The 26137-nt window shown below is 39.7% G+C and overlaps 13 protein-coding genes across 13 annotated transcripts; 4 read left to right on the forward strand and 9 right to left on the reverse strand.

The window, feature by feature from the left end:
- Nucleotides 1-1218: 1218 nt before the first annotated feature.
- Nucleotides 1219-2076, reverse strand: LOC6034377 (ejaculatory bulb-specific protein 3). Its single transcript, XM_001844643.2, has 2 exons — nucleotides 2035-2076; nucleotides 1219-1834 (listed from the first exon to the last, which is right to left on the reverse strand). Exon 2 carries the CDS (start codon nucleotides 1807-1809, stop codon nucleotides 1429-1431), a length of 381 nt encoding a protein of 126 aa, XP_001844695.1. The 5' UTR covers nucleotides 1810-1834; nucleotides 2035-2076; the 3' UTR covers nucleotides 1219-1428.
- A 4443-nt stretch (nucleotides 2077-6519) lies between these two features.
- LOC6034376 (ejaculatory bulb-specific protein 3) lies at nucleotides 6520-7027 on the reverse strand. Its single transcript, XM_038253407.1, has 2 exons — nucleotides 7013-7027; nucleotides 6520-6940 (listed from the first exon to the last, which is right to left on the reverse strand). The coding sequence occupies exon 2, from the start codon at nucleotides 6901-6903 to the stop codon at nucleotides 6547-6549; it is 357 nt and encodes a 118-aa protein (XP_038109335.1). The 5' UTR covers nucleotides 6904-6940; nucleotides 7013-7027; the 3' UTR covers nucleotides 6520-6546.
- Nucleotides 7028-7341: 314 nt separating this feature from the next.
- On the reverse strand, nucleotides 7342-7900 carry LOC6034375 (ejaculatory bulb-specific protein 3). The gene has a single exon (XM_001844641.2). It carries the CDS (start codon nucleotides 7851-7853, stop codon nucleotides 7476-7478), a length of 378 nt encoding a protein of 125 aa, XP_001844693.2. The 5' UTR covers nucleotides 7854-7900; the 3' UTR covers nucleotides 7342-7475.
- Nucleotides 7901-8252: 352 nt separating this feature from the next.
- On the forward strand, nucleotides 8253-8716 carry LOC6034374 (ejaculatory bulb-specific protein 3). Its single transcript, XM_001844640.2, has 2 exons — nucleotides 8253-8268; nucleotides 8330-8716. The coding sequence occupies exon 2, from the start codon at nucleotides 8339-8341 to the stop codon at nucleotides 8714-8716; it is 378 nt and encodes a 125-aa protein (XP_001844692.1). The 5' UTR covers nucleotides 8253-8268; nucleotides 8330-8338.
- Nucleotides 8717-9487: 771 nt separating this feature from the next.
- LOC6034370 (ejaculatory bulb-specific protein 3) lies at nucleotides 9488-10031 on the reverse strand. Its single transcript, XM_001844636.2, has 2 exons — nucleotides 10003-10031; nucleotides 9488-9942 (listed from the first exon to the last, which is right to left on the reverse strand). Exon 2 carries the CDS (start codon nucleotides 9931-9933, stop codon nucleotides 9556-9558), a length of 378 nt encoding a protein of 125 aa, XP_001844688.1. The 5' UTR covers nucleotides 9934-9942; nucleotides 10003-10031; the 3' UTR covers nucleotides 9488-9555.
- A 299-nt stretch (nucleotides 10032-10330) lies between these two features.
- Nucleotides 10331-10828, forward strand: LOC6034371 (ejaculatory bulb-specific protein 3). The gene has a single exon (XM_001844637.2). It carries the CDS (start codon nucleotides 10412-10414, stop codon nucleotides 10787-10789), a length of 378 nt encoding a protein of 125 aa, XP_001844689.1. The 5' UTR covers nucleotides 10331-10411; the 3' UTR covers nucleotides 10790-10828.
- A 1246-nt stretch (nucleotides 10829-12074) lies between these two features.
- LOC6034372 (ejaculatory bulb-specific protein 3) lies at nucleotides 12075-12706 on the reverse strand. Its single transcript, XM_038257938.1, has 2 exons — nucleotides 12668-12706; nucleotides 12075-12504 (listed from the first exon to the last, which is right to left on the reverse strand). The coding sequence occupies exon 2, from the start codon at nucleotides 12488-12490 to the stop codon at nucleotides 12113-12115; it is 378 nt and encodes a 125-aa protein (XP_038113866.1). The 5' UTR covers nucleotides 12491-12504; nucleotides 12668-12706; the 3' UTR covers nucleotides 12075-12112.
- Nucleotides 12707-13033: 327 nt separating this feature from the next.
- On the forward strand, nucleotides 13034-13562 carry LOC119767034 (ejaculatory bulb-specific protein 3-like). The gene is made up of 2 exons (XM_038254262.1): nucleotides 13034-13062; nucleotides 13123-13562. The coding sequence occupies exon 2, from the start codon at nucleotides 13132-13134 to the stop codon at nucleotides 13507-13509; it is 378 nt and encodes a 125-aa protein (XP_038110190.1). The 5' UTR covers nucleotides 13034-13062; nucleotides 13123-13131; the 3' UTR covers nucleotides 13510-13562.
- A 1841-nt stretch (nucleotides 13563-15403) lies between these two features.
- LOC6034369 (ejaculatory bulb-specific protein 3) lies at nucleotides 15404-15903 on the reverse strand. Its single transcript, XM_001844635.2, has one exon. It carries the CDS (start codon nucleotides 15863-15865, stop codon nucleotides 15488-15490), a length of 378 nt encoding a protein of 125 aa, XP_001844687.1. The 5' UTR covers nucleotides 15866-15903; the 3' UTR covers nucleotides 15404-15487.
- Nucleotides 15904-16240: 337 nt separating this feature from the next.
- On the forward strand, nucleotides 16241-16832 carry LOC6034368 (ejaculatory bulb-specific protein 3). The gene is made up of 2 exons (XM_001844634.2): nucleotides 16241-16284; nucleotides 16340-16832. Exon 2 carries the CDS (start codon nucleotides 16352-16354, stop codon nucleotides 16724-16726), a length of 375 nt encoding a protein of 124 aa, XP_001844686.1. The 5' UTR covers nucleotides 16241-16284; nucleotides 16340-16351; the 3' UTR covers nucleotides 16727-16832.
- A 70-nt stretch (nucleotides 16833-16902) lies between these two features.
- Nucleotides 16903-17569, reverse strand: LOC6034367 (ejaculatory bulb-specific protein 3). Its single transcript, XM_001844633.2, has 2 exons — nucleotides 17552-17569; nucleotides 16903-17453 (listed from the first exon to the last, which is right to left on the reverse strand). The coding sequence occupies exon 2, from the start codon at nucleotides 17429-17431 to the stop codon at nucleotides 17021-17023; it is 411 nt and encodes a 136-aa protein (XP_001844685.1). The 5' UTR covers nucleotides 17432-17453; nucleotides 17552-17569; the 3' UTR covers nucleotides 16903-17020.
- Nucleotides 17570-19026: 1457 nt separating this feature from the next.
- On the reverse strand, nucleotides 19027-19441 carry LOC6034366 (ejaculatory bulb-specific protein 3). Its single transcript, XM_001844632.2, has one exon. It carries the CDS (start codon nucleotides 19434-19436, stop codon nucleotides 19047-19049), a length of 390 nt encoding a protein of 129 aa, XP_001844684.1. The 5' UTR covers nucleotides 19437-19441; the 3' UTR covers nucleotides 19027-19046.
- A 4573-nt stretch (nucleotides 19442-24014) lies between these two features.
- On the reverse strand, nucleotides 24015-24494 carry LOC6034365 (ejaculatory bulb-specific protein 3). The gene has a single exon (XM_001844631.2). It carries the CDS (start codon nucleotides 24468-24470, stop codon nucleotides 24081-24083), a length of 390 nt encoding a protein of 129 aa, XP_001844683.1. The 5' UTR covers nucleotides 24471-24494; the 3' UTR covers nucleotides 24015-24080.
- Between the last annotated feature and the right edge of the window lie 1643 nt (nucleotides 24495-26137).

The following is a 26137-nucleotide window of genomic DNA, read 5'->3' on the forward strand; positions in this document are numbered from 1 at the left end:
CTGAACCGATTTGACCCGAACCTGTTGCATTCGACTTGGTTTAGGGTCCCATAGATCGAGTTTTATACAGATTGAAGTTTCGATAAGTAGTTCAAAAGTTATGTATAAAAATGTGTTTTCACATATATCCGGATCTCACTTAAATGTATGTAACAATGTCCGGGTCCATCATCCGACCCATCGTTGGTTAGGTTATCAAAAGACCTTTCCAACGAGTCCAAAACATTGAATATCTGGCAATCCTGTCTCGAGATATGCCCGCTTAAGTGATATTGATGTACTTTTTGGAAGCCGGATCTCACTTAAATGTATGTAAACAATGTCCAGATCCACCATCCGACCCATAGTTGGTTAGGTTATCAAAAAACCTTTCCAACGAGTTCAAAACATTGAAGATCTGGGAACCCTGTTTCGAGATATGTCCACTTAAGTGTTATTGATGTACTTTTTGGATGCCGGATCTCACTTAAATGTATGTAAACTATGTCCGAATCCACCATCCGACCCATCGTTGGTTAGGTTATCAAAAGGCCTTTCTAACGAGTCCAAAACATTAAACATCTGGCAACCCTGGTCGAGGTATGGCCACGTAAGTTATATTTATGTACTTTTTATTCCGGATCTAAAAATAGATGAAATTTTTGTACAATTCCATCATATCAGCCATTGTTGGTAATAAGTGAGGAAGGCTCCAACCACATATTTGGATTAAGTTAGTTTTTTTTTGCAGAAACTTATAGTTTTTGAGAACTGATGATTTGAAATGCTTTTTAAAACACTTTTTCCATTAAAAGAAACACAAAATGTTCTATACATTAGCATATTTTTCCTGAAGTGTTATGTTTTTTCAGTAAATTTTGAGAGGTAGTTAGGTCGTCAAATTCTGAAAGGCCAAATTAGAGTCAGCTAATTTTTTAAACAACTTTGTATGCGAAGAGCTTTTGGAATCGGCATCGGTGATAACTGATAACGGGTATTTTGGGAGAGCCAGAGTTGAAGTCACTATATTTCTAAATCCAGGAGTCGGAATCGCGATTTTTTAAATATCGGAGTCATAGTCACTTAGAAATCAACCGGACTCCTTAAAGCTTTGTTTTAGATATAAGTTGCAAGTTAAATTGTGTTTGAAACTTTCTCAAATTTTCATAGTTTAGCAAAAGAAATCATTTTTTTTTCATAAAACTAATCAACAAACTTTATTTCGAAATAGGGATCATTTTTTCCGAAGGTACTAACTGAGTTACAGCGCGGCTTATTTCTCCAACTCGGTTGATGGCGAACTCACCGGGAGCAAACGAAGCAATAGTACAATAGTGTTTTGAATTTCGATATAAAGACTACTTAAGAGCAACGTGGGGCAAGAATTGGTTTAGGGGAGTGGTGGTATGGGACATGGTTTTGGGATCTAAGGGAGTCACAGAACACTCCTCAGAACTTGATTCCGTTCTTCTCGCCTTCCTCGCGGTACTGCTCGAGGTACTTGTTCTCGGGGTCGAAGCGGGCTCGCAGAGCCTTCCACTCCTCCGGGCGGTTCTCGCTCAGGTATCCAAAGGCCTTGATGGCACCGGAACGCTGCTTCTCGCTGCACTTGGCACAGTTCGTCTCGAGGGCCTCGGGCAGGATGCGCTTCAGCTCGTTACCCTCGGGGGTGCAGCGGCCATCCTCCAGCAGGCACTGGTAGTAGTTCTTGAACAGCCGGTCGGACTTGAGGATCTCGTCCACGTCCACGCTGTCGTACTTGGAGGTGTACAACTCCTGGGCAGCGGCCACGGCCAGCAGGGCGGCAAAGATGGCGACGAAGAACTTCATTTTGTTCTAAGTTTTGGGGGTTGAACTGCAAGAAACACACGAAGTTACACGAGATTTGGGTTAGATATGTGTCTTCACAAGAATTCACAAGATATCTGGGCACAAGCACTAAAGGGTTGAAGAAAAAGCTTTATATCGGCACTGTAATAGCTTCGTGGCTAATTGGATCACTAGAATGTTCTGAATGTCCTTAATCACTGTAACTCGTTGGAACTTTTCACCTACCGAATTGCGTTCGCAAAGTGTGCGCGTTGATCGAGCTGAAGTAGTGAACTATGCCTATGGTAGGGTCCACAATCGCTATATATACTAGCAATGGTGGTCTCCAAGTAGTGCCAAAAATTTGTGCCATCCGTGCCGCCGTCGTCGTCGTCCGATCGCCAAGGATTTCCAATGCACCACCGAAGAAGCACTTTTTTGTGTGGGGTCGATTCTTCGCGCGTGTTCGACGTTTTTCTTGGGGGTCTCCAAAGCTTCGTCAAAAATCTCGTTTCCTTTCTCTCACACAGAAAATAATTATTGGTTCGCTTAATTCGATAATTTGAATATGTGCCGAAGAAATAAAGAGAGCGAAGAAGGAAGCAAACCTAAGCTAAGAAGCAGCAGCCGTGGTGCCTTGAATGTCCACGAGCCGGCCGGCTCGCCAGCATCCATCCATCATCGTCATCATCAGCTGAGCTGAGCTGGTTCAGAGTTCAACGAGTCGACCAAACCGCCAGACATCGAACAACAGATGCAGTTTATTGCAATTTATTGATCACTTCTAGCTTACTTGCCGGCGAAGAACTGGCCAAATGTGGACAATTACCGGCCTAATACGCACCATGGGTCACGGTGGTGTGAGTGCGAAGTTCGGGGGTCCTAAGGCGCTGCAGCAGACGACTCTACAGAAGGTGCCAGAAGCATTTCGCGCGCAAAACAGCCGGTTTTTGCAAATTGCAGCCGTCAGTTGCAGATTAGTCAGCTGCGAGGTGCCTGGAGGTGGTGGACGCGCGTAACACGCGTAATGGATAATTTGGGCCACGAGTTGATTCAATGGTGCGAATAACAAAAAAAGGTGATGAACTTAGTAATTTTGATCTGGGGATTTTTAGTGGTGTTAGTAGCTCGGAAAGATAGGGTGCTTCTATACGTTGATGAATTGGGTGGTCAGGTCTTTCATTTATTTTATTAATGTTTAAAGTTAAAAAAATAAAATGCTTTTTGAACATTGTCAACATATTTTATTTATTTTTTTATATCTTTTAAAAATAATTTAATGGTACTTGTATTGAAGCTTTGATCTAAATATTTGTCAAAAATCATGTTTCTAGATCAATTTTGATTTTTTAAAATGCTTTGTAAATCAGAACGTGATTTTTCAAGATTTTGAGTTTGATTATTTTACATGTTTCATGTGATTTTACCAACGTTTTTTTTTAAAAAATCTGGGGTCAAGTTTGACCATATTTTTAACATCTCATTCTTTCTATGCCATAATCAGTGTGCAGTAAATTTTGTATGTCCTAGATGATGTTTCGATACACTTTGTTGTGATTGTGAACCACAAAAAAAAACTAAACAAGATAAATACATGTTCAAATACCACTAGCGTGCCCAGGTCCTCAAGGAAGGTGGGGCAAAAATATTAGAGTTTTGAAAATTTCGTCGTTTATGGACACCCCCTGCCCAATTTTAGAACAAATTTCCGAGGATGGTGGGGCAACTGCCCCATGTTGCCCCACCCTGGGCACGCTAGTGTCAAATACATAACATGAAAGTTTTTTTTTGTAAATGAATTGTAAATGATTATTTGGTTGACTTTACATTAGTGTTTCATAAAAATTAACAATATTTTTTGATGGAGATTTTCATATTCAAAAATAAAGCAAATTTTCCAGTGAAATTTTTGCAGTTCTTGAAAATATTTTTTGCAGGGATGCTTTTCGTCATGAAGTAGGGGAGAGTGGGGAGGCTTGACCCCCTTTTTTGTATCGCACATAACTCTGTCAATTTCTCACAAAACTATGAACTTTTTGCATGAATTGAAAGCTTAAACATTCAACTATGTTTGGCTGATAAGGGTATTTCATTTATCGTCGAATCATGCTAAGCGTTTAAAAAAAAAAAAATAAACCGGCATTTTCAAAACGTTGGGGGTAATTTGATCCCCCTTTCAAAATTTTGAAGAAATCTTAAGCAAAATGTTTCTCATTCATCCAAACTTTTAATTTTCTATAAGTTACAGCAATTTTACATTAAACATGTACGTTTGTGTTTCAAATAAAACAAGTTTAGCATGCAAAATATTTAAAAACTTAAAATTTTCTTTTTTAGACAACAATTGGGCATTTAAAGCTCATAATTTTTGTTTACAAAACTTTTGAAAAATGGTTCAAACTGCAGTATGTTATGTACAACTATACTAAAGGAAACTATGTATGAAAACCAAGCCCAATTTTTTAATCTTGAGGCTGATTCCAGTGACTGTAAAAATGCAGGGATCAAGTCTCCCTAAACACACTTTTTTAAACAATTGATTGTAAAAATAGTATGACGATAAATTTAACGTGAAATGCGTAAGGGTTTTGGAGTTGATATGTTTATCAAACAATTCATGTATAGAAAATATTTTTTTGCATAATTTTTGAGTGTTTTCTATACTTATCAAAACAAATAAAAAGATCTCTTGGAAGTTTTTTGCAGCTCTTTTTAGAAAAATGTGTGTAACTCAATCTAAACATTCTTTTAATTTTTTCTTTGTTTTCTACAATGAGTTTTACTCAATTTCGTACAACTTTCTAGAACAAAGCTAATTGTTTTACCCACATGCTGACGGGATACAGGCTTGGGATCAAGTGTCCCCGGGGATCAAGTCTCCCCACTCTCTCCTAAATGCCAATGACTTGAAAACGGTGCACTGTTTAAAATAATGCATGAAATAATTTGGGATTGCAAAAACCATTTTGATCTTTAAATGAGTTTTTAAATTTGCTTTGACAATAAATTCGATTTTTTTTTTCAAAAATCATATTTTTTAAATTAATGCATCAGGTACCAGATTTTACACCATCCTTATCTGTAGCGTAATAGTAGTTTATGCAACAAGTTGCAAAAAGAGGATTTTTTCAGCACGAGTCGTACATTTATTTAACGAGGTTCACCGAGTTGGATAAATACGAAGAGTGCTGAAAAAATCAAGTTTTGCAACGAGTTCCGTACAACATTTTTTGCAATTCCAAAAAACACACACTGAGTGAAATTTTATGTCAAATTTTCATGTATTTTGTCAATAAATTGTTTAAATCAAAAAAAATGTTGAAAAGTGTTCCTTTTCAAAACAAGTGCTGAAAAGTTCAACTGTTATTTTTGGTACAGAAAAGTAGGCTATTTTGTCGTTCAAGAATGACAGGAAAAGTAAGTAGTTTCACGACGGAATTGCAAAAAAGATTATTTCAAGACCCTATAAAAATCTCCAAAATCAAAAGCATATGCGTATTTTTGGAATTAGTGATAAAAAGTTAAATAAAAATATCGGGTTTTCCGTGTACCTTTTTTTTCAAAATCTTTGCTCTAGAAACCAAATCGATTAGAAATAAAAAAATCTAATAATGCAAAACGGCTTTATTTGATACTGGGAATGCAAGGAAAAAGATTTATCTGAATAAAAAATAAAAAATTTAAAATCTCGAAAAAGATATTAAATTTATTTTGCTCATTTTGAGAATCATGATTTGATTATTTTTAATAAACATATTCTGAAACTCTTATTCTAAAAAAAAAAACAAGGTTTAGTTGAATTATTACCAATTATGAACTTTAAGTGATAATAAAAGCACCATAAAACGAAGAGGAAAAACGTCATGCCAACTTAAGGTACAGTCATCCCACATATTCGGAACAACCTCAAATTCGGAACACTTTTGTGATAATTTCGCAATAGCATGCCAAATGCATCTTTTCTGTTGACCCTACTATTTTAGGACCTATATTTGGTCATTCTCTTGCTATTTCACTAGTAAAAGTAGTACTTCTTAACAAAAAAACTTCATTTCAAGACGATTTTATCCTAAGCAGCAAAACACTGCCTCCAAATTGCCTGTTCCATAACAATTATTGTGGGATGTTATTGTGCCTCCCACAATTGTGGAACACCTGAATTTAACTCATAAATTCACAAAAAAGTTATCAGACCATTCATAAAACATAACTAAGCTTGAGTTTCGTTGGTTTCAGTGCGTAAAGTCATTATTTTGAAAATATAATGTGCTCATGGAGAGAACCAAAGTTTGTTTACATCCGTAAGAAAAAAGTGTTCGTAATTTGTGGAATTCAAGGGTCAAAGTTTTTCTTCAAAAACTTGATATAAAAGTTAAAATTTGCAGTTGTTTGATACAGCATTCGAAAGATCGCAAGAAAAGCTTTCAAATGAAGGTAAAAGCGAATCATTATGTTCAATTATCGATTTTCTATGATTTTTTGAACATTGGCCGATCTGTAAACTGTTCCGAATATGAGGGATTACTGTACTTATTTAAAATTTGAGCAAGGATTTCTTCAAAACATAAAAGATGATAGGTTTCAATGATCTAAAAAACTTTTTTTTATTTTCAAACAAATTAAAAATGAAAAAAAAACAACATAAAAGAACTAACAAAAGATAAACTAAAAGTTATAGCGTTAGAAAAGAAGATCACACTCTCATCCACTCATTCCGATCGCGACCACACACAGAAGTCCAGATTTTTGCCGGGAACTTTAAGCAGCGTCGGAGTACTTGGCGGTGTACTTGCTCTCCGGGTCGAACTTGGCCAGCAGCGCCTTCCATTCGGTCGGTCGGTTCGCCGCCAGGTACTTGAAGGCCTTATTTCCGGCGGTTTTCTGCTTCTCGCTGCACTTGGCACAGTTCGTCTCCAGCGCTTCCGGCAGCACCCGCTTCAGCTCGTTTCCGTCCGGAGTGCAACGGCCCTCGTCCAGCAGGCACTGGTAGTAGTTCTTGAAGAGCCGGTCGGACTTGAGGATCTCGTCTAGGTCCACGGTGTCGAACTTGTTGGTGTAGAGCTCCTGGGCAGCGACCAGGGCAACCAGGGCGAAGAAGGCAACGAAGAACTTCATGGTGGTTTGGGGTTGTTGGAGGTTTTGCGGGTGAGACCTTAAGGAGAAGGGGGAGATATTAGTTGATAAGCCGATTGAGGTGCAAACTGGCGCACTGCGCGTGACTTACCAGTTGGATGCAGTTGCGCAATCAAACTACGAATGACTGTGACTCAGCACTAGGTTTATATAAGGCAAGAATCAAATTTCAGCGAATTCACACGAACTCGCGGGGTCGAAAGAGATTTGCATCGGGCCGACAGCTCGTTCGACCGATCGATCGATCGTTTCTTGAATTGTTTTTGTTGGTACGGAAGCAATTATCTGCTTTTGCGAGAAGAGAGGTAAATTGGTCAAATGCTACCGTGCAGAAGTTAACGACGACCGGCGGAAACATTGGAAGGATTTAAGCAATAATGGAGAGGAAATAATGGAAGAGAGCTGATGATAGGTTTGAAATGTAGAATTTATTATGTCGTTTCCCACAAAAGTTATTAATTACACTAAAACACAAAGGTTTAATGCGTCCCTCTGATGGTTTCTATTAGGGTCATGACCAAAGTTATTAAACATTTTAGTGAATTTCAAGATTGTTACAGCTTAATACCAGCGGCGGCAGCTTCTTCCCGATATTTTTCAACAAATTTGTTTTCGGGATCGAATTTGGCCTTTAGCACAGCCCATTCCTCGGGACGACTTTCGATAAGATAGGCGACGACCTTGTTACCGACCTCCTTCTGCTTCGGAGTACACTTGGAGCAGTTGTTTTCCAGGGCATCCGGAAGACTCTGCTTCAGCTCGGTTGCATCCGGAGTGCAGGGGCCCTGGTCGATCAGGCAATTGTAGTAGTTCTTGAAGAGCCGGTCTGACTTTACAATCTCCTCCACGTCGATGTGATCGTACTTGTTGGTGTATGTGGAGTCCTGGGCGGCAACAAAGGCAAGAAGGCCGAAAACGATAAAGGTTTTCATGTTTGGGCTGTTGAGTTGATTCCACAGATGTTGCTATCCTGAAGGTGTAAACTGAACTATGATCGATGTATTATCCTGTTTGCTTTTTATACCAAGTGTTGAATACAGTATGAATGCACTTTGAACCTTTTAAGTTAAACCTGGGTGAGTTGCATGTATAGGAATTGTTAAAATTGCACCCAGGGGTGAACCCATTTTTGACTAACGATGATGGGTGAGCATTTGCTCGACATCTTCAACGAGTACAAAAATGGAAGCGAAGCAATAATTGATTTTAATTGCGATGTGTCGATGAGTTTTCAAATCTTTGACTGCATCTTAGAAAGGAAGCATGGCATTGGATTTGGTTTGTATAAAATGTGCAAAACTTGGATGAATCAGCATAGTTGCAAAGCAGATTTGGAATCAACCAAAGGTACTTGATACACGTAGTTATGCAGACATCCAGACCTCAGTTCAAATTTCCCATTTTCCAGACATCCAAAATGAAGCTGTTCATCGTATTTGCCCTGGTTGCCCTGGTTGCTGCTCAGGACAACACTTATTCCAGCAAGTATGACAACGTCGATATCGATGAAATCCTGAAGACGGATCGCCTCTTCAAGAATTACTACAACTGCCTGATCGATCAGGGCCCCTGCACTCCGGATGCTACCGAGCTGAAGCAGGTTCTTCCGGATGCCCTGGAGAACAATTGTTCCAAGTGTACGCCGAAGCAGAAGGATGCTGGATACAAGGTCGTTGGTTTTCTTATTGACAACCGTCCCGAAGAATGGGCTGTTGTGCGGGCCAAGTACGATCCCGAAAACAAGTTTGTTGAAAAATATCGAGGAGATGCTGAAGCCGCTGGGGTCAAGCTTTAAACTGTGATATCGTAAGCGATTGAATGTTAATTAATTTTTATTCATGTTTAGAAATTGTGTAAATAAAAAAATAAAAGAGCGCAGAATTTTCTGTTTATCTCAGTCGGACGGGGAAGTAAATGTTGGCCCCGGTCTAACCTAGAGGTTAGGTCGTTAGCTCAGTCCCAGGTGTAGGAGTCGTCTCCCTGGGTCCTGCCTCGGTGGAGTCGCTGGTAGGTAGTTGGACTAACAATCCAAAGGTCGTCAGCCTTCGTTTCGTTTCAAGCGTTTCGTGTAGGAATCTCGCTATCGAGAACGCGAATTCAATGCTGTAGAGCGAATAATTTGATTTGATTTTTTGATGTTTTTTAGTACTTTAACGTATTAAAGTACCGTCATCAGGGGTGACATTGGGTTTTTAACAGACTCTAAAAAATTTCGAGAGGAAAGCGTTGCAGACAATAAATGGAATTGGACTATTTCCCTTGTCCCCGTTTGTTGTTGAAAGTTGAATTATCCAACAAATCGACTTTTAAATAATCATAACCGTTATCTGAAAAAAAAATATATATATGATGATATTTTTTCAGTCAACTTATTTCAGGCTTGTGTGCGTAAATGCTACATTTATTGAAAATGAAGATAATAACAGCCCCGATAGATGTGTGCCATTATTTGAAAATTAAAAGAAAAAAAGAGCTTTTGCATAAACAGAGAATAAAAAAAAGAAAAAATATATGAGACAATTTTTCGAATCCTATACTCTTAAACTAATAAATAGATGAACAAATGTTTACTATTGCAATTGTTTATTGAAAGAATTCACTGTATTTTTTCAAAACTATCCGATACGAAACTTTTTACAACTTGATGCCAGCGGCGGCCGCTTCTTCACGGTATTTCTCGACAAACTTGCGCTCGGGATCGTACTTGTCCTGCAGGACAGCCCATTCCGCAGGACGATTCTCAATGAGCGAGCTGATGACCTTGTAGCCAGTTTCCTTCTGCTTCGGAGTACACTTTGAGCAGTTGTTCTCCAGGGCATCCGGAAGACTCTGCTTCAGCTCGGCAGCATCCGGAGTGCATGGTCCCTGGTCAATCAGGCAGTTGTAGTAGTTCTTGAAGAGACGATCCGACTTCAAGATCTCATCTACGTCGATATGGTCATACTTGTTGGTGTAGGTGCTGTCCTGGGCAGCGACCAGGGCAACCAGGGCGAATACGATGAGCAGTTTCATTGTGGGATTCTAGAATATTGGAATTAAATATAGTTTTATTTGTTCTAATTGGATTTATAAGTCAAGTACCTTGAATTGGTTCCAGATCTGTTCTGAGACTATGCATTTTGATTCATGTTCTGCACTATTTATACAAACCGAGTCCAATGCAGTGCATCCGCGTCTAAGATGCAGTCAGAAATTTGGATACTCATTGCAATTAAAATCAATTATTGCTTTGCTGCCTCATGAGCACTGAGCAGTGATATCACGTGAGTTCTTACACCCGTCATCATTAGTCCAAAATTGGACTTAACTTGCAGCAGTTCAATTAAATCTTCGACATGCAACTCACACAGTTTCTGTCTATCAGGTTCAAAGTGCATTCAGTCTGTATTCAATTCTTGGTATAAATAGTAAGCAGGATAATGCATTGATCATAGTACAGTTTGCACCTTCAGGATAACAACATCTGTGATTTCAACTCAACTGCTCAAACATGAAACTGCTCATCGCTTTCGCCCTGGTTGCCCTTGTTGCCGCTCAGGACTCCACCTACACCAACAAATATGATCACATCGACGTCGATGAGATCCTGAAGTCGGATCGCCTCTTCAAGAACTACTACAATTGTCTGATCGATCAAGGACCATGCACTCCGGATGCTGCCGAGCTGAAGCAGAGTCTTCCGGATGCCCTGGAGAACAACTGCTCAAAGTGTACGCCCAAGCAGAAGGAAACTGGCTACAAGGTCATCAGCTCGCTAATTGAGAATCGTCCTGCGGAATGGGCTGTCCTGCAGGACAAGTACGATCCCGAGCGCAAGTTTGTCGAGAAATACCGCGAAGAAGCTGCCGCCGCCGGGATCAAGCTGTAAACGGTTGATGGATCAATTTATAAATTCAAAATGAATCATTATTAATAAATATTTGCAATGGAATATTTTACTTTTTTGTATTCTTTTCTTTCTTTTGTATTCTGGGCACACATTGTGATGTTGAAACTTCTAAACTGTAATTAAATCTATAACAAATGGGGCAATTGCTTATCAGGCGATTTTGATAAAAAAAACTTCTATCGGTTACTTTTCTTAGATTTCTACAGCTGAGGGTGACAATTTAAAAAAAAATGGCAGTCGGATTTTTGTCAAACTTACGATTTTGACCGTTCGCCAACACTTCTCTAATTGAACGGAAAAAGATACCAAAATTACATAAAAATAAAATCAGAACAACTTATCGCTCGGCAGAAATTTATTTCTCGGCAAATTATGAGTAATTCTACCGAATACACAGTGAAATATAACAATTAGTTTCCCCAAGTTCGGCATTTTTCTGCCGAAATCGTCTTGATCGTCATTGAAATCTAGTTTGAGTGAATTAACATAAAAACCTGTTCTAACAAAAAAAAAAAATGATTTAATAAAAAAAATAAATTAAAAAAGAAGTTTATAGTCATTTATGATAAAAGAAATGCAATACATTTTGAAATACGACCCATGATAAGGCTTATTTACGAACAATTAAGATTGGTGTGAACTAGAGAGCCTATATGGAGAGGCGAAATGTCACTCTCAGGGTTCCAGTCGAACTATCAAATCGGGGTTCCAATCGAGCAACAAGATCATGCAAGAACAAGGTTGGATTCAATTTAAAATAATTTTGGCAAAAATCGAGACTTATAACAATCAAAAGTAATGTAAAACTGTTGTTGATAATAATCTGGTAGTTTTTGTTATGTTTGTGCTTGTTCTATAGGTTCTTAAGGTTGAAAAACTTATAGAAAAACTATAAGTTTTTCAACCTTAAATTTGAATGACTTTGGGCGTTTGAAATTTCTCCGAGAACATTTCATTTCCCTATGTAGGTCCCTAGTGTGAACCACCATGCACCTCCTCTTATGGTGCATGGGGAAAAAAAGGTTTTTCTTAAAACGCAACATTTACCGATAGAATATTTTGAATCGTAAATATTTTTAATCAGAAAGGTGGAGCACAACTTTCTACGTATAAATCTTCCATGGGTCATCACGATTTATAATATATTGCACACACCATACCGTGAGTCTATCGGTTGGTTGATATATGTTTATGGGACAATTAAATATATTAAACTTAAAAAACAAGAGAAGTAAGATGTTCACTTGCAAATATTTATTTAAAATAATTCATTTTAATTTTATAAACTCATCCTTCACTTGTTTATAGCTTGATCCCGGCGGCGGCAGCTTCTTCGCGGTATTTCTCGACAAACTTGCGCTCGGGATCGTACTTGTCCTGCAGGGCAGCCCATTCCGCAGGACGATTCTCAATGAGCGAGCTGATGACCTTGTAGCCAGTTTCCTTCTGCTTGGGCGTACACTTTGAGCAGTTGTTCTCCAGGGCATCCGGAAGACTCTGCTTCAGCTCGGCAGCATCCGGAGTGCAGGGTCCTTGATCGATCAGACAATTGTAGTAGTTCTTGAAGAGGCGATCCGACTTCAGGATCTCATCGACGTCGATGTGATCATATTTGTTGGTGTAGGTGGAGTCCTGAGCGGCAACAAGGGCAACCAGGGCAAAAGCGATGAGCAGTTTCATGTTTGAGCAGTTGAGTTCAAATCACTAGCGTGCCCAGGTCCTCAAGGAAGGTGGGGCAAAAATATTAGAGTTTTGAAAATTTCGTCGTTTATGGACACCCCCTGCCCAATTTTAGAACAAATTTCCGAGGATGGTGGGGCAACTGCCCCATGTTGCCCCACCCTGGGCACGCTAGTGGTTCAAATCACAGATGTTGTTATCCTGAAGGTGCAAACTGTACTATGATCAATGCATTATCTTGCTTACTATTTATACCAAGAATTGAATACAGACTGAATGCACTTTGAACCAAATAGACAGAAACTGAGTGAGTTGCATGTCGAAGATTTAATTGAACTGCTGCAAGTTAAGTCCAATTTTGGACTAATGATGACGGGTGTAAGAACTCACGTGATATCACTGCTCAGTGCTCATGAGGCAGCAAAGCAATAATTGATTTTAATTGCAATGAGTATCCAAATTTCTGACTGCATCTTAGACGCGGATGCACTGCATTGGACTCGGTTTGTATAAATAGTGCAGAACATGAATCAAAATGCATAGTCTCAGAACAGATCTGGAACCAATTCAAGGTACTTGACTTATAAATTCAATTAGAACATATAAAACTATATTTAATTCCAATATTCTAGAATCCCACAATGAAACTGCTCATCGTATTCGCCCTGATTGCCCTGGTCGCTGCCCAGGACAGCACCTATACCAACAAGTACGATCACATCGACGTGGAGGAGATTCTGAAGTCAGATCGTCTCTTCAAGAACTACTACAACTGCCTGATTGACCAGGGACCATGCACTCCGGATGCTGCCGAGCTGAAGCAGAGTCTTCCGGATGCCCTGGAGAACAACTGCTCAAAGTGTACGCCCAAGCAGAAGGAAACTGGCTACAAGGTCATCAGCTCGCTCATTGAGAATCGTCCTGCGGAATGGACTGTCCTACAGGACAAGTACGATCCCGAACGCAAGTTTGTCGAGAAATACCGTGAAGAAGCGGCCGCCGCCGGGATCAAGTTGTAATCAGTTGAATGATTATTCACATTAAATGGTTTTGAATAAATATTTGCAAATGATGTTTTGGTTTTTTATTTGATGAATGTTATAAGGAATATACTCCTGCTCCTCTATTAACATCAAACTATTTTTTGAAATTATGTATACTGTTAATTTTGTTATTGATGTATATTAATCATTATTTAAAATTAAGTTCGCGTTTTTTTCTTACAAATTGCTTTCATTTGCATAGTTGACCACATGCAAAAAAAGTATGTTCAGAAAAACGAAAAACAAATATGTCCCTTCCAAGGTTTCGTGTAAGAATATCGCGAAAAAGTAGCATTTGTCGAATGAAGTTTTATGAAGTCACTCTAAAAGCAGATCCGTCTTAAAATTAAGCTAAAAAAACTGAATTTAAAATTTCAAGCGAAGCGTTCAAAATTTGGAAGCAAAAAGTAGCACTAAATGCTTTAAACCCGCGATTCTCAACCTTCTTCTAGGCTGGTACCCCCTGCCATGTAAATCAAGTAGGCCCGGTACCCCCGTTGAGAATCGCTGCTTTAAACAGTATTACAATTAAACTACTACCAACAATTTACAAATTATGTTTGAATTTATGATATTTTTATTAGTTTTTTTTCAATCTGTGGTCTCGACATTAAAAGGTTGGAAAAAGTGTTACAGAGCAATTCTTTACGAAATTGGTCTTTTTTTTTTATTTCAATTTTTGTATTTTTTAATCCGGCTGAAACTTTTGTGGTGCTTTCGGTATGTCCAAAGAAGCCATTTTACATCATTAGTTTGTTCATATAATTTTCCTTACAAATTTTTCAGCTATCCATACAAAAATCATGTATGAATGTTCAAAAATCTTTTTAAGGATTTTTTTTATCGATTTGGTGTCTTCGGCAAAGTTGTAGGTGATACACGTTAAAAAAATTTAGTGTTTTTTGATTTATTTTTTCGTCACTAAAACATGATTTGCAAAACACACTTTTTTCATTTTTTTTTTATTTTTTGATATGTTTTAGGGGACATCAAATGCAATTTCCAGGTTGTGCAAAATATCTTTGACCGAGTTATAATTTTTTAATCAATACTACTTTTTCAAAAAATCGAAATATTGTTCGCAAAAAATTTTCAACTTCATTTTTCAATGTAAAATCAAATTTGCAATCAAAAAATACTTTAGTGAAATTTTGATAAAGGGCACCGTTTTCAAGTTATAGCCATTTTAGGTAACTTTGTGGAAAATAGTTGCAGATTTTAATATGTTTAAATGGTGCACATGTTTGCCCACATTTGAAGAAAACAGGAAAATTGATGTTTTTTAAGTCTCATTCAAACAAACCACCATTTTCTAATGTCGATATCTCAGCAACTAATGGTCCGATTTACAATGTTTAAATATGCAACATTTGTGAAATTTTCCAACCTAAAAAAGGCTATAACTAGAAAACGGTGCCTGCGAAAAATGAAGTTCAAATTTTTTCGTGACCAATATTTCGATTTTTTGAAAAAAAAACGTATTGATTAAAAAATTTATAACTCGGTCAAAGATTTTTTGCACAGTCTGGAAATTTCTGAAAAGTTGGCATTTGATGTACCCTAAAACAAATATATAATAAAATAAAAATAGTGTGGTTTTGCAAATCAAGTTTTAGTGACAAAAAGTGAAATTAAAAAATCACCTTTTTTTTACAGTGTATCATCCAAAACAGATGCTTCTACTTTAAGTTATAATAAAAAAGGCATTTCCAACTTTTTTTTTCAAGGGTTGTATGCGCCGGTGAAGTTGCATTTCCAACGTTTTTGACCCCGTTGGGGCTGCAAGTGTTAAAACAATTCGATGGCCAGATATCATTTTATACACTTCCATATTTGTAAAAAAATTGTCATTAAATAGAATTGTATCGTATTTTTTTTTCAAAATTGCAAATCTTTATTAAGAATACATCAAAGTAACGTTGTCCATTTTGTTGTCACATTATACATTCCCATCTTACAGGTTGATTCCGGCTGCTTTAGCTTCATCACGATATTTTTCGATAAATTTGTTCTCGGGATCGTACTTGGCCCTCAGGACGTTCCACTCCTCGGGACGGTTGTTGATAAGCCAGCCGACAACCTTGTAACCGACCTCCTTCTGCTTCGGTGTACACTTTGAGCAATTGTTCTCCAGCGCATCCGGAAGGCTCTGCTTCAGCTCGGTAGCATCCGGAGTGCAGGGGCCCTGGTCGATCAGGCAGTTGAAGTAGTTCTTGAAGAGGCGGTCCGACTTCAGGATCTCATCTACGTCGATGTTGTCGTACTTGTTGGTGTATGTGGAGTCCTGGGCAGCGACCAGGGCAACCAGGGCGAATACGATGAGCAGCTTCATGTTGAATGTTGAGTTCTGGCTGGTGAACCGAATTGAACTGTGGTTGATGCATTTTTCTGGATCATATTTATATCAGGCGTAAAAATGGATTTCTAACAGCTTTGAACTTATTTGGGATTGAGTTGCAGTGAGTTGCATGACTGAATAGACGCAATTAGATGTAATTACTGCAAGATGCTGCGTTTATTCTGATATGTCGCTCATGCACTTCAGCATTTAAACCCACTTTGATTCTATTTCGATATCATTAGCTGGTGCAGGTCATGCAGTCGTAACTGTTTTTGATTGGGATGATTTTTGAATTGAGATGCATTGACGGTGGTAAATGGGATGCACAACTTGCATATTATTTTCATATAAATTGAGAAAATTTTGGCAGTATTTGCATAGTCTTGAAGTAGATCTTCATTCGACCAGAGGTAGTTTCTAGTTGTTCAGGATTCCTAAAATAAACATTTGAATTATTGTTTGCAGTATTCTCCTAAAATGAAGTTGATAATCGTGTTGGCCCTGGTGGCACTGGCCGCGGCTCAGGTTCCTTTTACCAACAAGTACGACCACATCAACGTGGAGGAGATTCTGATGTCGGACCGTCTCTTCAAGAACTACTTCAACTGCCTGATCGACGAGGGTGCATGCACGCCGGAAGCTTCCGAGCTGAAGGAAAAATTGCCGGAAGCTTTGGAGAACAACTGTGAGCTGTGCACGGAGAAGCAGAAGGATACCTCAGTCAAGGTTATCCGGTATCTCATTGATAAGCGTCCGGTGGAGTGGGGTGTGCTGAAGACCAAGTTCGACCCAAACAACAAATTCGTCGACCGTTACCGTGAAGAAGCCGAGGCGGCCGGTATTAAGCTGTAAGGATTCGATTTTGTGACAACTCCTGTTTGACCCTTTTTATATGACCGAAAGAAGCACCTGAATAAAGATTTCAACAACTGCATCGTGAAGGTCTTTGTAGACCAAATTTGGAGCATTTTCTCTTGTCTTATGGGGGATAGGACACAAAGTTTTCCATTCAAATGTTCAATCGGTTTATTCGTAATCACTGCTGCTCTGCACTGCAGAGCCGTCAACTACATTGAGTATCGAAAGCGTTGTGTAGAGGAGGGTTCCATATCGTGAGTATAACGAGACGTACATAAGGTCAGATGTTTACAGCTTGATTCCCTCGGCATCGGCGTCGGTCAGGTACTTCTCGACGTACTTGTTCTCCGGGTCGTACTTGGCCTTCAGCACCTTCCAGGCTTCGGAGCGGTTCTCGGTCAGGTACTTGATGGCCTTGACGCTGTCCTTCTGCTGCTTCTCGCTACACTTGTTGCAGCTGTTCTCCAGGGCTTCCGGCAGGACACGCTTCAGGTAGTTACCCTCCGGGGTGCAAGGTCCCTCCTCCATCAGGCAGTTGTAGTAGTTCTTGAACAGGCGATCCGACTTCAGGATGTCATCCAGGTCGATCTTGTCGAACTTGGTGGTGTACTTCTCTCCGATTTCCTCCAAGGTTTCCACCTCGGCATCCTGGGCGAACGCCACGGCAAACAGAGCCAGACCAACAATGAACAGTTTCATTTTGGGGGGTTTGAGTTTTGAACTGTAAGAAGAAATGCAATCCTGTTACTTTAATGTTGAATCCTTTCGAAGGTCGTTTGTGTTAGATCCCTAAAAACCACCTGGATCGAGATCACTCACCTTGGTGCTTGGTTGAAGATACAGTTTCGAACTATGATTGTCCCTGGATGTGCTCGAGCTTTTTATAGGAGGCCAGCATCGGTGTGGCCTCTTCCCGGTGGATACTTCTTCCCGGTGCGCTTTTCATCTTGTCTAGATTTTCCATTTCGCTCTGCACTATGTGTCTATCAAAAATTGAAATTATTGGCTAGCTTAATTTTGCAATTCAACATTAGGCAAAGAGGGAGGAATAATCGGAACGAGCAATCCACCTAACAGATTTCTGCTGACGTAAATAATTATTCATCTCAGAATATCGCTACGATTCCAACCGTAATCCTAGACGACCAGCCAACCGTAAGTAACGTATAGAACATCAGCAGGGCCAGAGCGATCCGAATCATCAAGCTCATGCTTTTTAATTTGGCTAGACGTGAAGGAGTAAACAAGAATCGCACAAAGCTCACGCGAGAGAGGGGCACGAGGGGCTTTTCGCGAATGATGTATCGCCAAAAAATCGACTGGGGTGTAGAGCAAGCTTAGAACGGCATCTATGAACCTGCACCCGCAGACTTTGAGAACTTCTATGAGGAACGGCTGAACTTCAAGGGGGGTGGAAAGGGTGAAGAAGTTGTTCGGCTTCTTTCTCCAAAGTTTGAGAAGTTGTTATAATCTGCGGGGATCTGGTTTTTGGAGAACTTGAAGTGATCCACTTGGAGTACAGCAGATCAGGGGACTCGGAGGGGCAATGGATCGTTGAGTGCAGTCATGCAAATTAAGATCCGCGCGTGTTTGACCCGGGTTCAGCGCTGAGTTTCGAAACTAGTTTTGGGGATTCCCGGGATCTAATGGAAGCAATTTTGGTAGTTCGTCGATCAGGGCGTTTTGGACTGAAGGTTGCTATTAATGGGTTAGTTGTTTCAGTCAAAAATGTATATTTCAAAGAGATTGTTTTGGCTATTATTCAATAACACATACAAATCGTTTGGTTCCCAAAGGATTAGACAGAGTTGACAGGATATTTGTTAGTAAGTTCTATTAAACGTACTATGCGTCTCCTTTGATCAATACTCCAAGCATTAATTTTTGATGTTAATCAAATTTATCGAAATTTGTCTTCTTCCTACCGTCACAGCTGATTTTGATTCACTAATCCCACCTTTCAGATAGAGGTACCTTTTGTCAGCTGGTCGGAGCCAATGACACTTGATTTGTGGGCTCGACTGCGATATTTCGTGGAGAGTTTGATTGACAGCTCACGACCGGTTCTAACGGAACGTCCTAGCGCAGCCTTGTCTTGTTCAGGGAACTAGATTTTGTGTCTTTTCTTGATGATCTATTTTGGTAACAGATTAAAGGAACAAGTTTTTATAGTCAGCTTAATTAATTTAGACATTCGATTTGTGATATGTTTTAATCAAACATTAATTTCCACAACGGAAAAAATACGTTTATTACAACACAACAGTGTATCAATCAGTCCTTCAAGTCTTCAAACAAACTTACAACAAACCGCTTACAGCTTGATACCCTCCTTCTCGGCATCGGCCAGGTACTTCTCGACGTACTTGTTCTCCGGGTCAAAACGGGCCTTCAGGACCTTCCACTCCTCGGCCCGGTTGTCGGCCATGTACTTGATGGCACGGACTCCGTCATCGCGTTGCTTGTCGCTGCACTTGGCGCAGTTCGTCTCCAAGGCATCAGGCAGGATTCGCTTCAGGTAGCTTCCCTCAGCCGTACAGCGACCTTCATCCACCAGACAGTTGTAGTAATTCTTGAACAGCCGATCCGACTTCAAGATCTCGTCCAGGTCGATGTTATCGTACCGGGTCGTGTATTTGTCACCATCTTCCTCCTGAGCAGCGACCAGGGCAACCAGGGCCAACGCAACGATGAAGAATTTCATGTTGATCAATTGGGGGGTGATACCTGATAAAGAATAAAAAAAGATTAATTCCTTCAATCAATGATCTTCCAAAGACGTGGATCTTACTTTGCTTAGATTGCAGTACAAAAGTGAACTATGCCTACATCGAGACTTTTGCGAGCTTTATATATATTTCATAACCAATTGTTCTACCGGCTCTTCCGTGCGGCAACAGTTTGGCAACCCGCCACAGCATTAGCTTCTTAGGCTTTTCGCCTTGCAGCAAGAAACAGTAGGAAACGTTTTTTTTCTACTTCTCTGCTCAAGAGCTACGATGCTCAAGAGATGTGCCACAAAGAAAAGTTTGACACAATTAGTCTCAATGCCTCATGCTGAGATGGGTCGTAATTGGGGTCTTGGCTTTTTGTTCTGGTTGTGTTGTGCAGGTATTGAACGTTTAATTCCTTTATTAGTTTCGTAAACGGTTCTATAATACTACTCGACAAAACAAAACTTGGGTCAAGGGATTCACGATATCTCATCGGTTCCTCATAGAAAAGGCATCCCCGAATCCGATGCAATCGACAGAATTTGATTTTATGTCCACGCGGACTGACGCGAATGTGGTAAATTTTTTAACATAAAAAAATCGAACAATTTAAAAAAAAACATGCGTCTCCTCCCAACTATATGAGCCATCTACAAAAATATGGAAGCGCCTGGTGCATAGCCATTTCCTTTAAGCACAACGGAAACAAACAATATAAATGTATTAAAAAGTTGTCAAGTTCGGGGGAGAGCGAGTTGTGGCGCTATAACCACGGCAAATAGTGTCCAGGGCATTCGTGGAAATACAATGTCCCATCCCAGAGGGTCCCGGAGTACCAAACCTTCTTAGCATGGTGCTCACAACGAATACAACCAAAATCTCGGAGCGTATGGTGGTGTGTCCCCACGCTTCTTCCTCCCCTGACGATTCAGAATTGTGTTGTTGTTCGAACACTCAGTGCTCAAACTCAACCCAATTACGAGTCATCTCTGCGATACGGCTTTACGCAGTAGGCCTGGCCGCTTTAACGCTTGTGATGTTTCAATGCATTCCGATGCAATGGCGCACTACAAATGTTAATAAATGACAAGAAGAGTGCTAGGCGTCATCTAACCTAAGGCACTCTCCAGGATCCCTTCGAAAGATTGGCTGCGCTAGGGTCTGATTAGATTAGATTAGATAAAAAGTTGTCAAGTTCGGGGGGTCCACAGCTAGCATTTTTTGTATGATTATAAAAATAAATATAAAAAGTATAAAATTAAAATATTTGAAAAACATTTTTTTAAATTTATTAGTTTACTAAAATTTCATGTTTCTCAAAGGTCTATGGGTACTTCGGGATGTCCATGGTCGTCCAAGGACTTCCTAGAGCTAAGATCTATGAGTCTACCGCCGTAACAAGCAAGAGGTCGTCGGATTTTGACCCCGGATCATGTGCGTATAGCATCAGTGGATATGGTAGACTACTATATGACTGTAATGGGATGTTCATGGTCATCCAAGGACTCCCTGGAGTTAAGATCTACGAGTCTATCGCCGTAACAAGCAAGAGGTCGTCGGATTTTGACCCCGGATCATGTGCGTATAGCATCAGTGGATATGGTAGACTACTATATGACTGTAATGGGATGTTCATGGTCATCCAAGGACTCCCTGGAGTTAAGATCTACGAGTCTACCGCCGTAACAAGCAAGAGGTCGTCGGATTTTGACCCCGGATCATGTGCGTATAGCATCAGTGGATATGGTAGACTACTATATGACTGTAATGGGATGTTCATGGTCATCCAAGGACTCCCTGGAGTTAAGATCTACGAGTCTACCACCGTAACAAACAAGAGGTCGTCGGATTTTGACCCCGGATCATGTGCGTATAGCATCAGTGGATATGGTAGACTACTATATAAATGTGTTGGGCTCCCTGGAGTTAAGATCTACGAGTCTACCGCCGTAACAAAAAAGAGGTCGCCGTTTGGCTAAAAGGGTAAGCAAGGACTTTTGTTCATCGTTCAAACTTAAATATTTCGATAACTTTACATCGATTGTAGATCTTAACTTCAGGGAGTCTATGGATGACCATGAACATCCCAACACATTCATATCGTAGTCTACCATATCCACTGATGCTATACGCACATGATCCGGGGACAAAATCCGACGACCTCTTGCTTGTTACGGCGGTAGACTCGTAGATCTTAACTCCAGGAAGTCCTTGGATGACCATGTACATCCCATTACATTCATATAGTAGTCTACCATATCCACTGATGCTATACGCACATACTCCGGGGTCAAAATCCGACGACCTCTTGCTTGTTACGGCGGTAGACTCGTAGATCTTAACTCCAGGGAGTCCTTGGATGACCATGGACATCTCATTACACTCAAACCCCGATGGTTTGACACCAACTGTTGTCAAACGAACGGGGTCACGTTTTAGTTTGACACCCCTTTTACACGGAGTTCACACACACTACCAAACGTTTGTTTTAATAGTGTGCGTGAGCGCCGTGTAAAAAGTGACAGTTCGTCACTTTTTAGTTTGACTTTGACCAACCAACGGGGTACAAACTAAAAAAGTGTCAAACGAAAAAGTGACCAACCACCGGGGGTTGAGTGTACATTTTTATAGTAGTCTACCATATCCACTGATGCTATACGCACATGATCCGGGGTCAAAATCCGACGACCTCTTGCTTGTTACGGCGGTAGACTCGTAGATATTAACTCCAGGGAGTCCTTGGATGACCATGGACATCTCATTACATTTTTATAGTAGTCTACCATATCCACTGATGCTATACGCACATGATCCGGGGTCAAAATCCGACGACCTCTTGCTTGTTACGGCGGTAAACTCGTAGATCTTAACTCTAGGGAGTCCTTGGATGACCATGGACATCCCGAAGTACCCATAGACCTTTGAGAAACATAAAATTTCAGTAAACTAATAAATTAAAAAAAAAGTTTTTTCAAATATTTTAATTTTAAACTTTTAATATTTATTTTTTTAATTGTACAAAAAATGCTAGCTGTGGACCCCCCGAACTTGACAACTTTTTTATACATTTGTATTGGTTGTTTCCGTTGTGCTTAAAGGAAATGGCTATGCACCAGGCGCTTCCATATTGTTGTAGATGGCTCATATAGTTGGGAGGAGACGCATGGTTTTTTTTAAATTGTTCGATTTTTTATGTTAAAAAAATTTACCACATTCGCGTCAGTCCGCGTGGACATAAAATCAAATTCTGGCTGGACAGATATGAACCGTTCTAGTCACATTCGATCCGTCTTGGTGTCCCGCAAGACTCTAGTTAATATTATGAGGTTTTATAAAGTACTTCAAAAGTTATGCTAAAAAAAGGTTCGAGAAGACCTCTTGCTAAAAAACAGGTTCGAGATTGAAATCGGTTAAAATGGCGCTGATATATGATTTTTTGAAAAAAAGTGGTTTTTGCGAAAATCGACGAAAATGGCCATATTTCAGACCACCCTAACACGGCGTAGGTCACCCTAATGGCCAAACAAAAAAATACGGGTCTAATTATTATGGCCAAGGAACCCCCAGAAAAATTTTGAGCCCGATCGGAGAACTTTTTTTTCGGTTTAGGCTCTTTTCAAATGGAATTGCTGATATTCGAGATCTTGACTATCACCTGTTTAACTCGAATTGTAAAAAAATCGGATTGTATGTCATGAATAAAGACTTTGAAACTTAGGTGGAGCAATAAGATCAGGAAGGGTGTTAAAAACTGTTACCGTCATCTGGGGCGAATCGAGACCACAGTCTGAATAGGGCCAGCAGTGCTTAGAGCTCTTAAAGGTTTTAAATTTGGAAATGGGTGAACACATTTTGTTGGTCTGAGTCTGTTCTATCCAAAATTAACCAGAAAAATCAAAATATTGTGCTCTAACATGGTTAAAACTGCTGTCCTAATTCGCCCCATCTGTCCCAATTCGTCCCAGTTGACGGTAATGAAAATTTCCAAATAATTAAACATAGAAAATTTATAATCGATGCGAGTCATTGGTGGCGATACAGTCCAGACTCAATTATCCAAAGCCTGGATAATCCAAAGTTTCGATCATCCGAAGGTTTGTATAGGACTTCGTGTTTTTTTTAATTTTCTGACTTTAAACATCAAATTCGAGTTTTGCGACCCATTTTTAGTCAAAATTGAATAGTTGGATGCCTATTAATTAACAAAATGCATTTTTTCAATGTTTCGTCCCCGCCATATCGGTCACCAACTTGGATTTAAAAATTATAAATCACTTTAGAGTAGTTTAGGGGTCATACTTGAGCTCAACAATAAAAAAATAAAACAACAAAAAAAAATTTAAGACTGCAAATTAAATAAATTTTAGTGGTTGACAAAGGCAATATGTTTTTTGTCTGTTGATGAGTATAAAAGCTTTGTTGCTTGATTAACAAAAGAGACGTACAAATTAATTGAATTGAAGAAAGAAATAGTTTTCGAAGCTTTCTTTGCAACTATAATAAAACGACAGAAACGTTCATTCAAACACGTTTTTTATTTGAATCGTAAAATCCTTCGACAGCGTGGCACTTTCAATTCAAATCACTAGATTTTTGTTATCACATTATGCACCTACATCCCCAAACGGCAGCGTTTACAGCTTGATTCCCTCCTTCTCGGCATCGGCCAGGTACTTCTCGACGTACACGTTCTCCGGGTCAAACTTGGCCTTCAGGACCTTCCACTCCTCGGCGCGGTTCTCGGCCATGTACTTGATGGCACGCACTCCATCGTCGCGCTGCTTGTCGCTGCACTTGGCGCAGTTGGTCTCCAGGGCTTCCGGCAGGATACGCTTCAGGTAGCTTCCCTCGGGGGTGCACGGTCCATCGTCCAAAAGGCAGGCGTAGTAGTTCTTGAACAGGCGGTCCGACTTCAGAATGTCATCCAGGTCGATCTTGTCGTACTTGGTGGTGTACTTGTCACCTTCCTCCTCCTGAGCGGCAACCAGGGCAACCAGGGCCAGGGCAACGATGAAGAATTTCATGTTGATTGTTGTTGGGATGGTTGTTTATCTTCCTTGATCGGTAGACGAAATTGAACTGATGATGTTTGGGCTATCCTCCGAAACTTTATATACCAATCAGAGTGGTCTATCTTCTTCCTTCAGATTTTCTCTCTGGGATAGAGCTAGACAAACCGTGCCCAGTACGACCAAAGCCTCGTTTTTATGTCTAGCAGCGGCCTCTAGCCAATTATATCTGACGTCAAATCTTCATTTTCTTCTTGAATCACGCGAAGATGTAGGCAATACGATATGTGGTGAAGAACATCGAATCACGTTTTTGGCACGTTTATCTCAATAAGCATATGGGTCATTCCATCTCAACTGTGCACGAAAAAGTGCAAATTTGAAAATTACCCTCTCCGATCCTGCTCAAATTTGGCTGAGCTGTTGATACTATCAAAACATGCAAGAATCCCGAATTTCATCCAAATCGGACCACCCCCTCCATTTTTGTACCTCCTCAAAAAATTGACTTTTTGGCGATTTTTGGCCAAACCTCCTAGTTTCAAACGGCGATAGCTCAGGAACCACAAATCTCAGAAGGTCGGTCTTGGACTCAATTTTGAAGGAAATCGGACGTAGAATCCATTTCCGTGATCAAAATGTTGATTAATTTATTTTTTCTACCTGTATTGCGCAATTGAAAACATTAAACGGCCGTATCTCAAAACACCCCAACTTATTTTTTTTATTTGACCTCATCATCGTGTTCTCCGGCCAATTTTACATAAGAATCACCTATCGACAGAAATGAATATGTTTCGTTCCAGAGATATCGAATTTTAAAGTTTTGTGTTTTCGAGATTACCTGCATCAGCTTCATTTGCCGCATCTGCTAGAAGCACACAGGCGGGCTGATCAATAACTGCTACCTGGCAATTTATTGAAATAATATTTCATCATAAATAATCTTCATCAAATTGAGCAAAAATTAACTGTATAATACTGTAGGAAACTGAAGTTTAATCGCAAATGTTTATCTGCTCAAAAAAATTAATGAAGTGGAGCAAAATAGTGCCATTCAGCAAAAACCCCAAAACCTGCTTTATTATTATTATTATTATAGTTTATTATTGACTTTACCATAATTCTGATTTATGGTTTAGATTGATCATATTAAATCAATTTTTATATAGTGAGCCAGCTCCATTTCATTAAAATATGATTTTGGTCAAGGTACATTTAATTTAAAAAATCCTTGTACGTGAGGACAGCAGCCGTATTGTGTTCCAAGAATCCAAGAATGATAGATGAAAAAAAACACTGTTGTTCGGACGGTGTCGAAATCATCGCAACTAAATTTGGAGAATTAGCCGCTTTGCAGCAGATCAAACTTTGTGATTTTCTTACATTTTTCAGTTTTATACATTCCAGAAATCCTTTTCCTACTCTTTGTGATCGTCCTTCACTAGAGTACAACGTATCAACAAATTTTATTCATTTTAATTCATATTTTTACTCAATAATGTATCGTGCACTTATTTTTAAGTGTTACTAACAAGATCAGTGTTGAAAATCTGACGACTATGATTAGTTTTGCGATTAATCGCTGCCTGTAAAACCTCACGAGTAAGACTGCTGAGAATAATCTTTATTCTCAAATTGCCACGACTAGGTGTCATTCGTCGAGTGTACCTCCGCTGATT

The sequence above is a fragment of the Culex quinquefasciatus genome, chromosome 2, assembly GCF_015732765.1.
Source record: "Culex quinquefasciatus strain JHB chromosome 2, VPISU_Cqui_1.0_pri_paternal, whole genome shotgun sequence".
Taxonomy (NCBI): domain Eukaryota; kingdom Metazoa; phylum Arthropoda; class Insecta; order Diptera; family Culicidae; genus Culex; species Culex quinquefasciatus.

Bases quoted from the DNA above. Each gene is read 5' to 3' on its own strand.
- LOC6034377 (XM_001844643.2), bottom strand. From the start codon at position 1,809: ATGAAGTTCTTCGTCGCCATCTTTGCCGCCCTGCTGGCCGTGGCCGCT.
- LOC6034376 (XM_038253407.1), bottom strand. From the start codon at position 6,903: ATGAAGTTCTTCGTTGCCTTCTTCGCCCTGGTTGCCCTGGTCGCTGCC.
- LOC6034375 (XM_001844641.2), bottom strand. From the start codon at position 7,853: ATGAAAACCTTTATCGTTTTCGGCCTTCTTGCCTTTGTTGCCGCCCAG.
- LOC6034374 (XM_001844640.2), top strand. From the start codon at position 8,339: ATGAAGCTGTTCATCGTATTTGCCCTGGTTGCCCTGGTTGCTGCTCAG.
- LOC6034370 (XM_001844636.2), bottom strand. From the start codon at position 9,933: ATGAAACTGCTCATCGTATTCGCCCTGGTTGCCCTGGTCGCTGCCCAG.
- LOC6034371 (XM_001844637.2), top strand. From the start codon at position 10,412: ATGAAACTGCTCATCGCTTTCGCCCTGGTTGCCCTTGTTGCCGCTCAG.
- LOC6034372 (XM_038257938.1), bottom strand. From the start codon at position 12,490: ATGAAACTGCTCATCGCTTTTGCCCTGGTTGCCCTTGTTGCCGCTCAG.
- LOC119767034 (XM_038254262.1), top strand. From the start codon at position 13,132: ATGAAACTGCTCATCGTATTCGCCCTGATTGCCCTGGTCGCTGCCCAG.
- LOC6034369 (XM_001844635.2), bottom strand. From the start codon at position 15,865: ATGAAGCTGCTCATCGTATTCGCCCTGGTTGCCCTGGTCGCTGCCCAG.
- LOC6034368 (XM_001844634.2), top strand. From the start codon at position 16,352: ATGAAGTTGATAATCGTGTTGGCCCTGGTGGCACTGGCCGCGGCTCAG.
- LOC6034367 (XM_001844633.2), bottom strand. From the start codon at position 17,431: ATGAAACTGTTCATTGTTGGTCTGGCTCTGTTTGCCGTGGCGTTCGCC.
- LOC6034366 (XM_001844632.2), bottom strand. From the start codon at position 19,436: ATGAAATTCTTCATCGTTGCGTTGGCCCTGGTTGCCCTGGTCGCTGCT.
- LOC6034365 (XM_001844631.2), bottom strand. From the start codon at position 24,470: ATGAAATTCTTCATCGTTGCCCTGGCCCTGGTTGCCCTGGTTGCCGCT.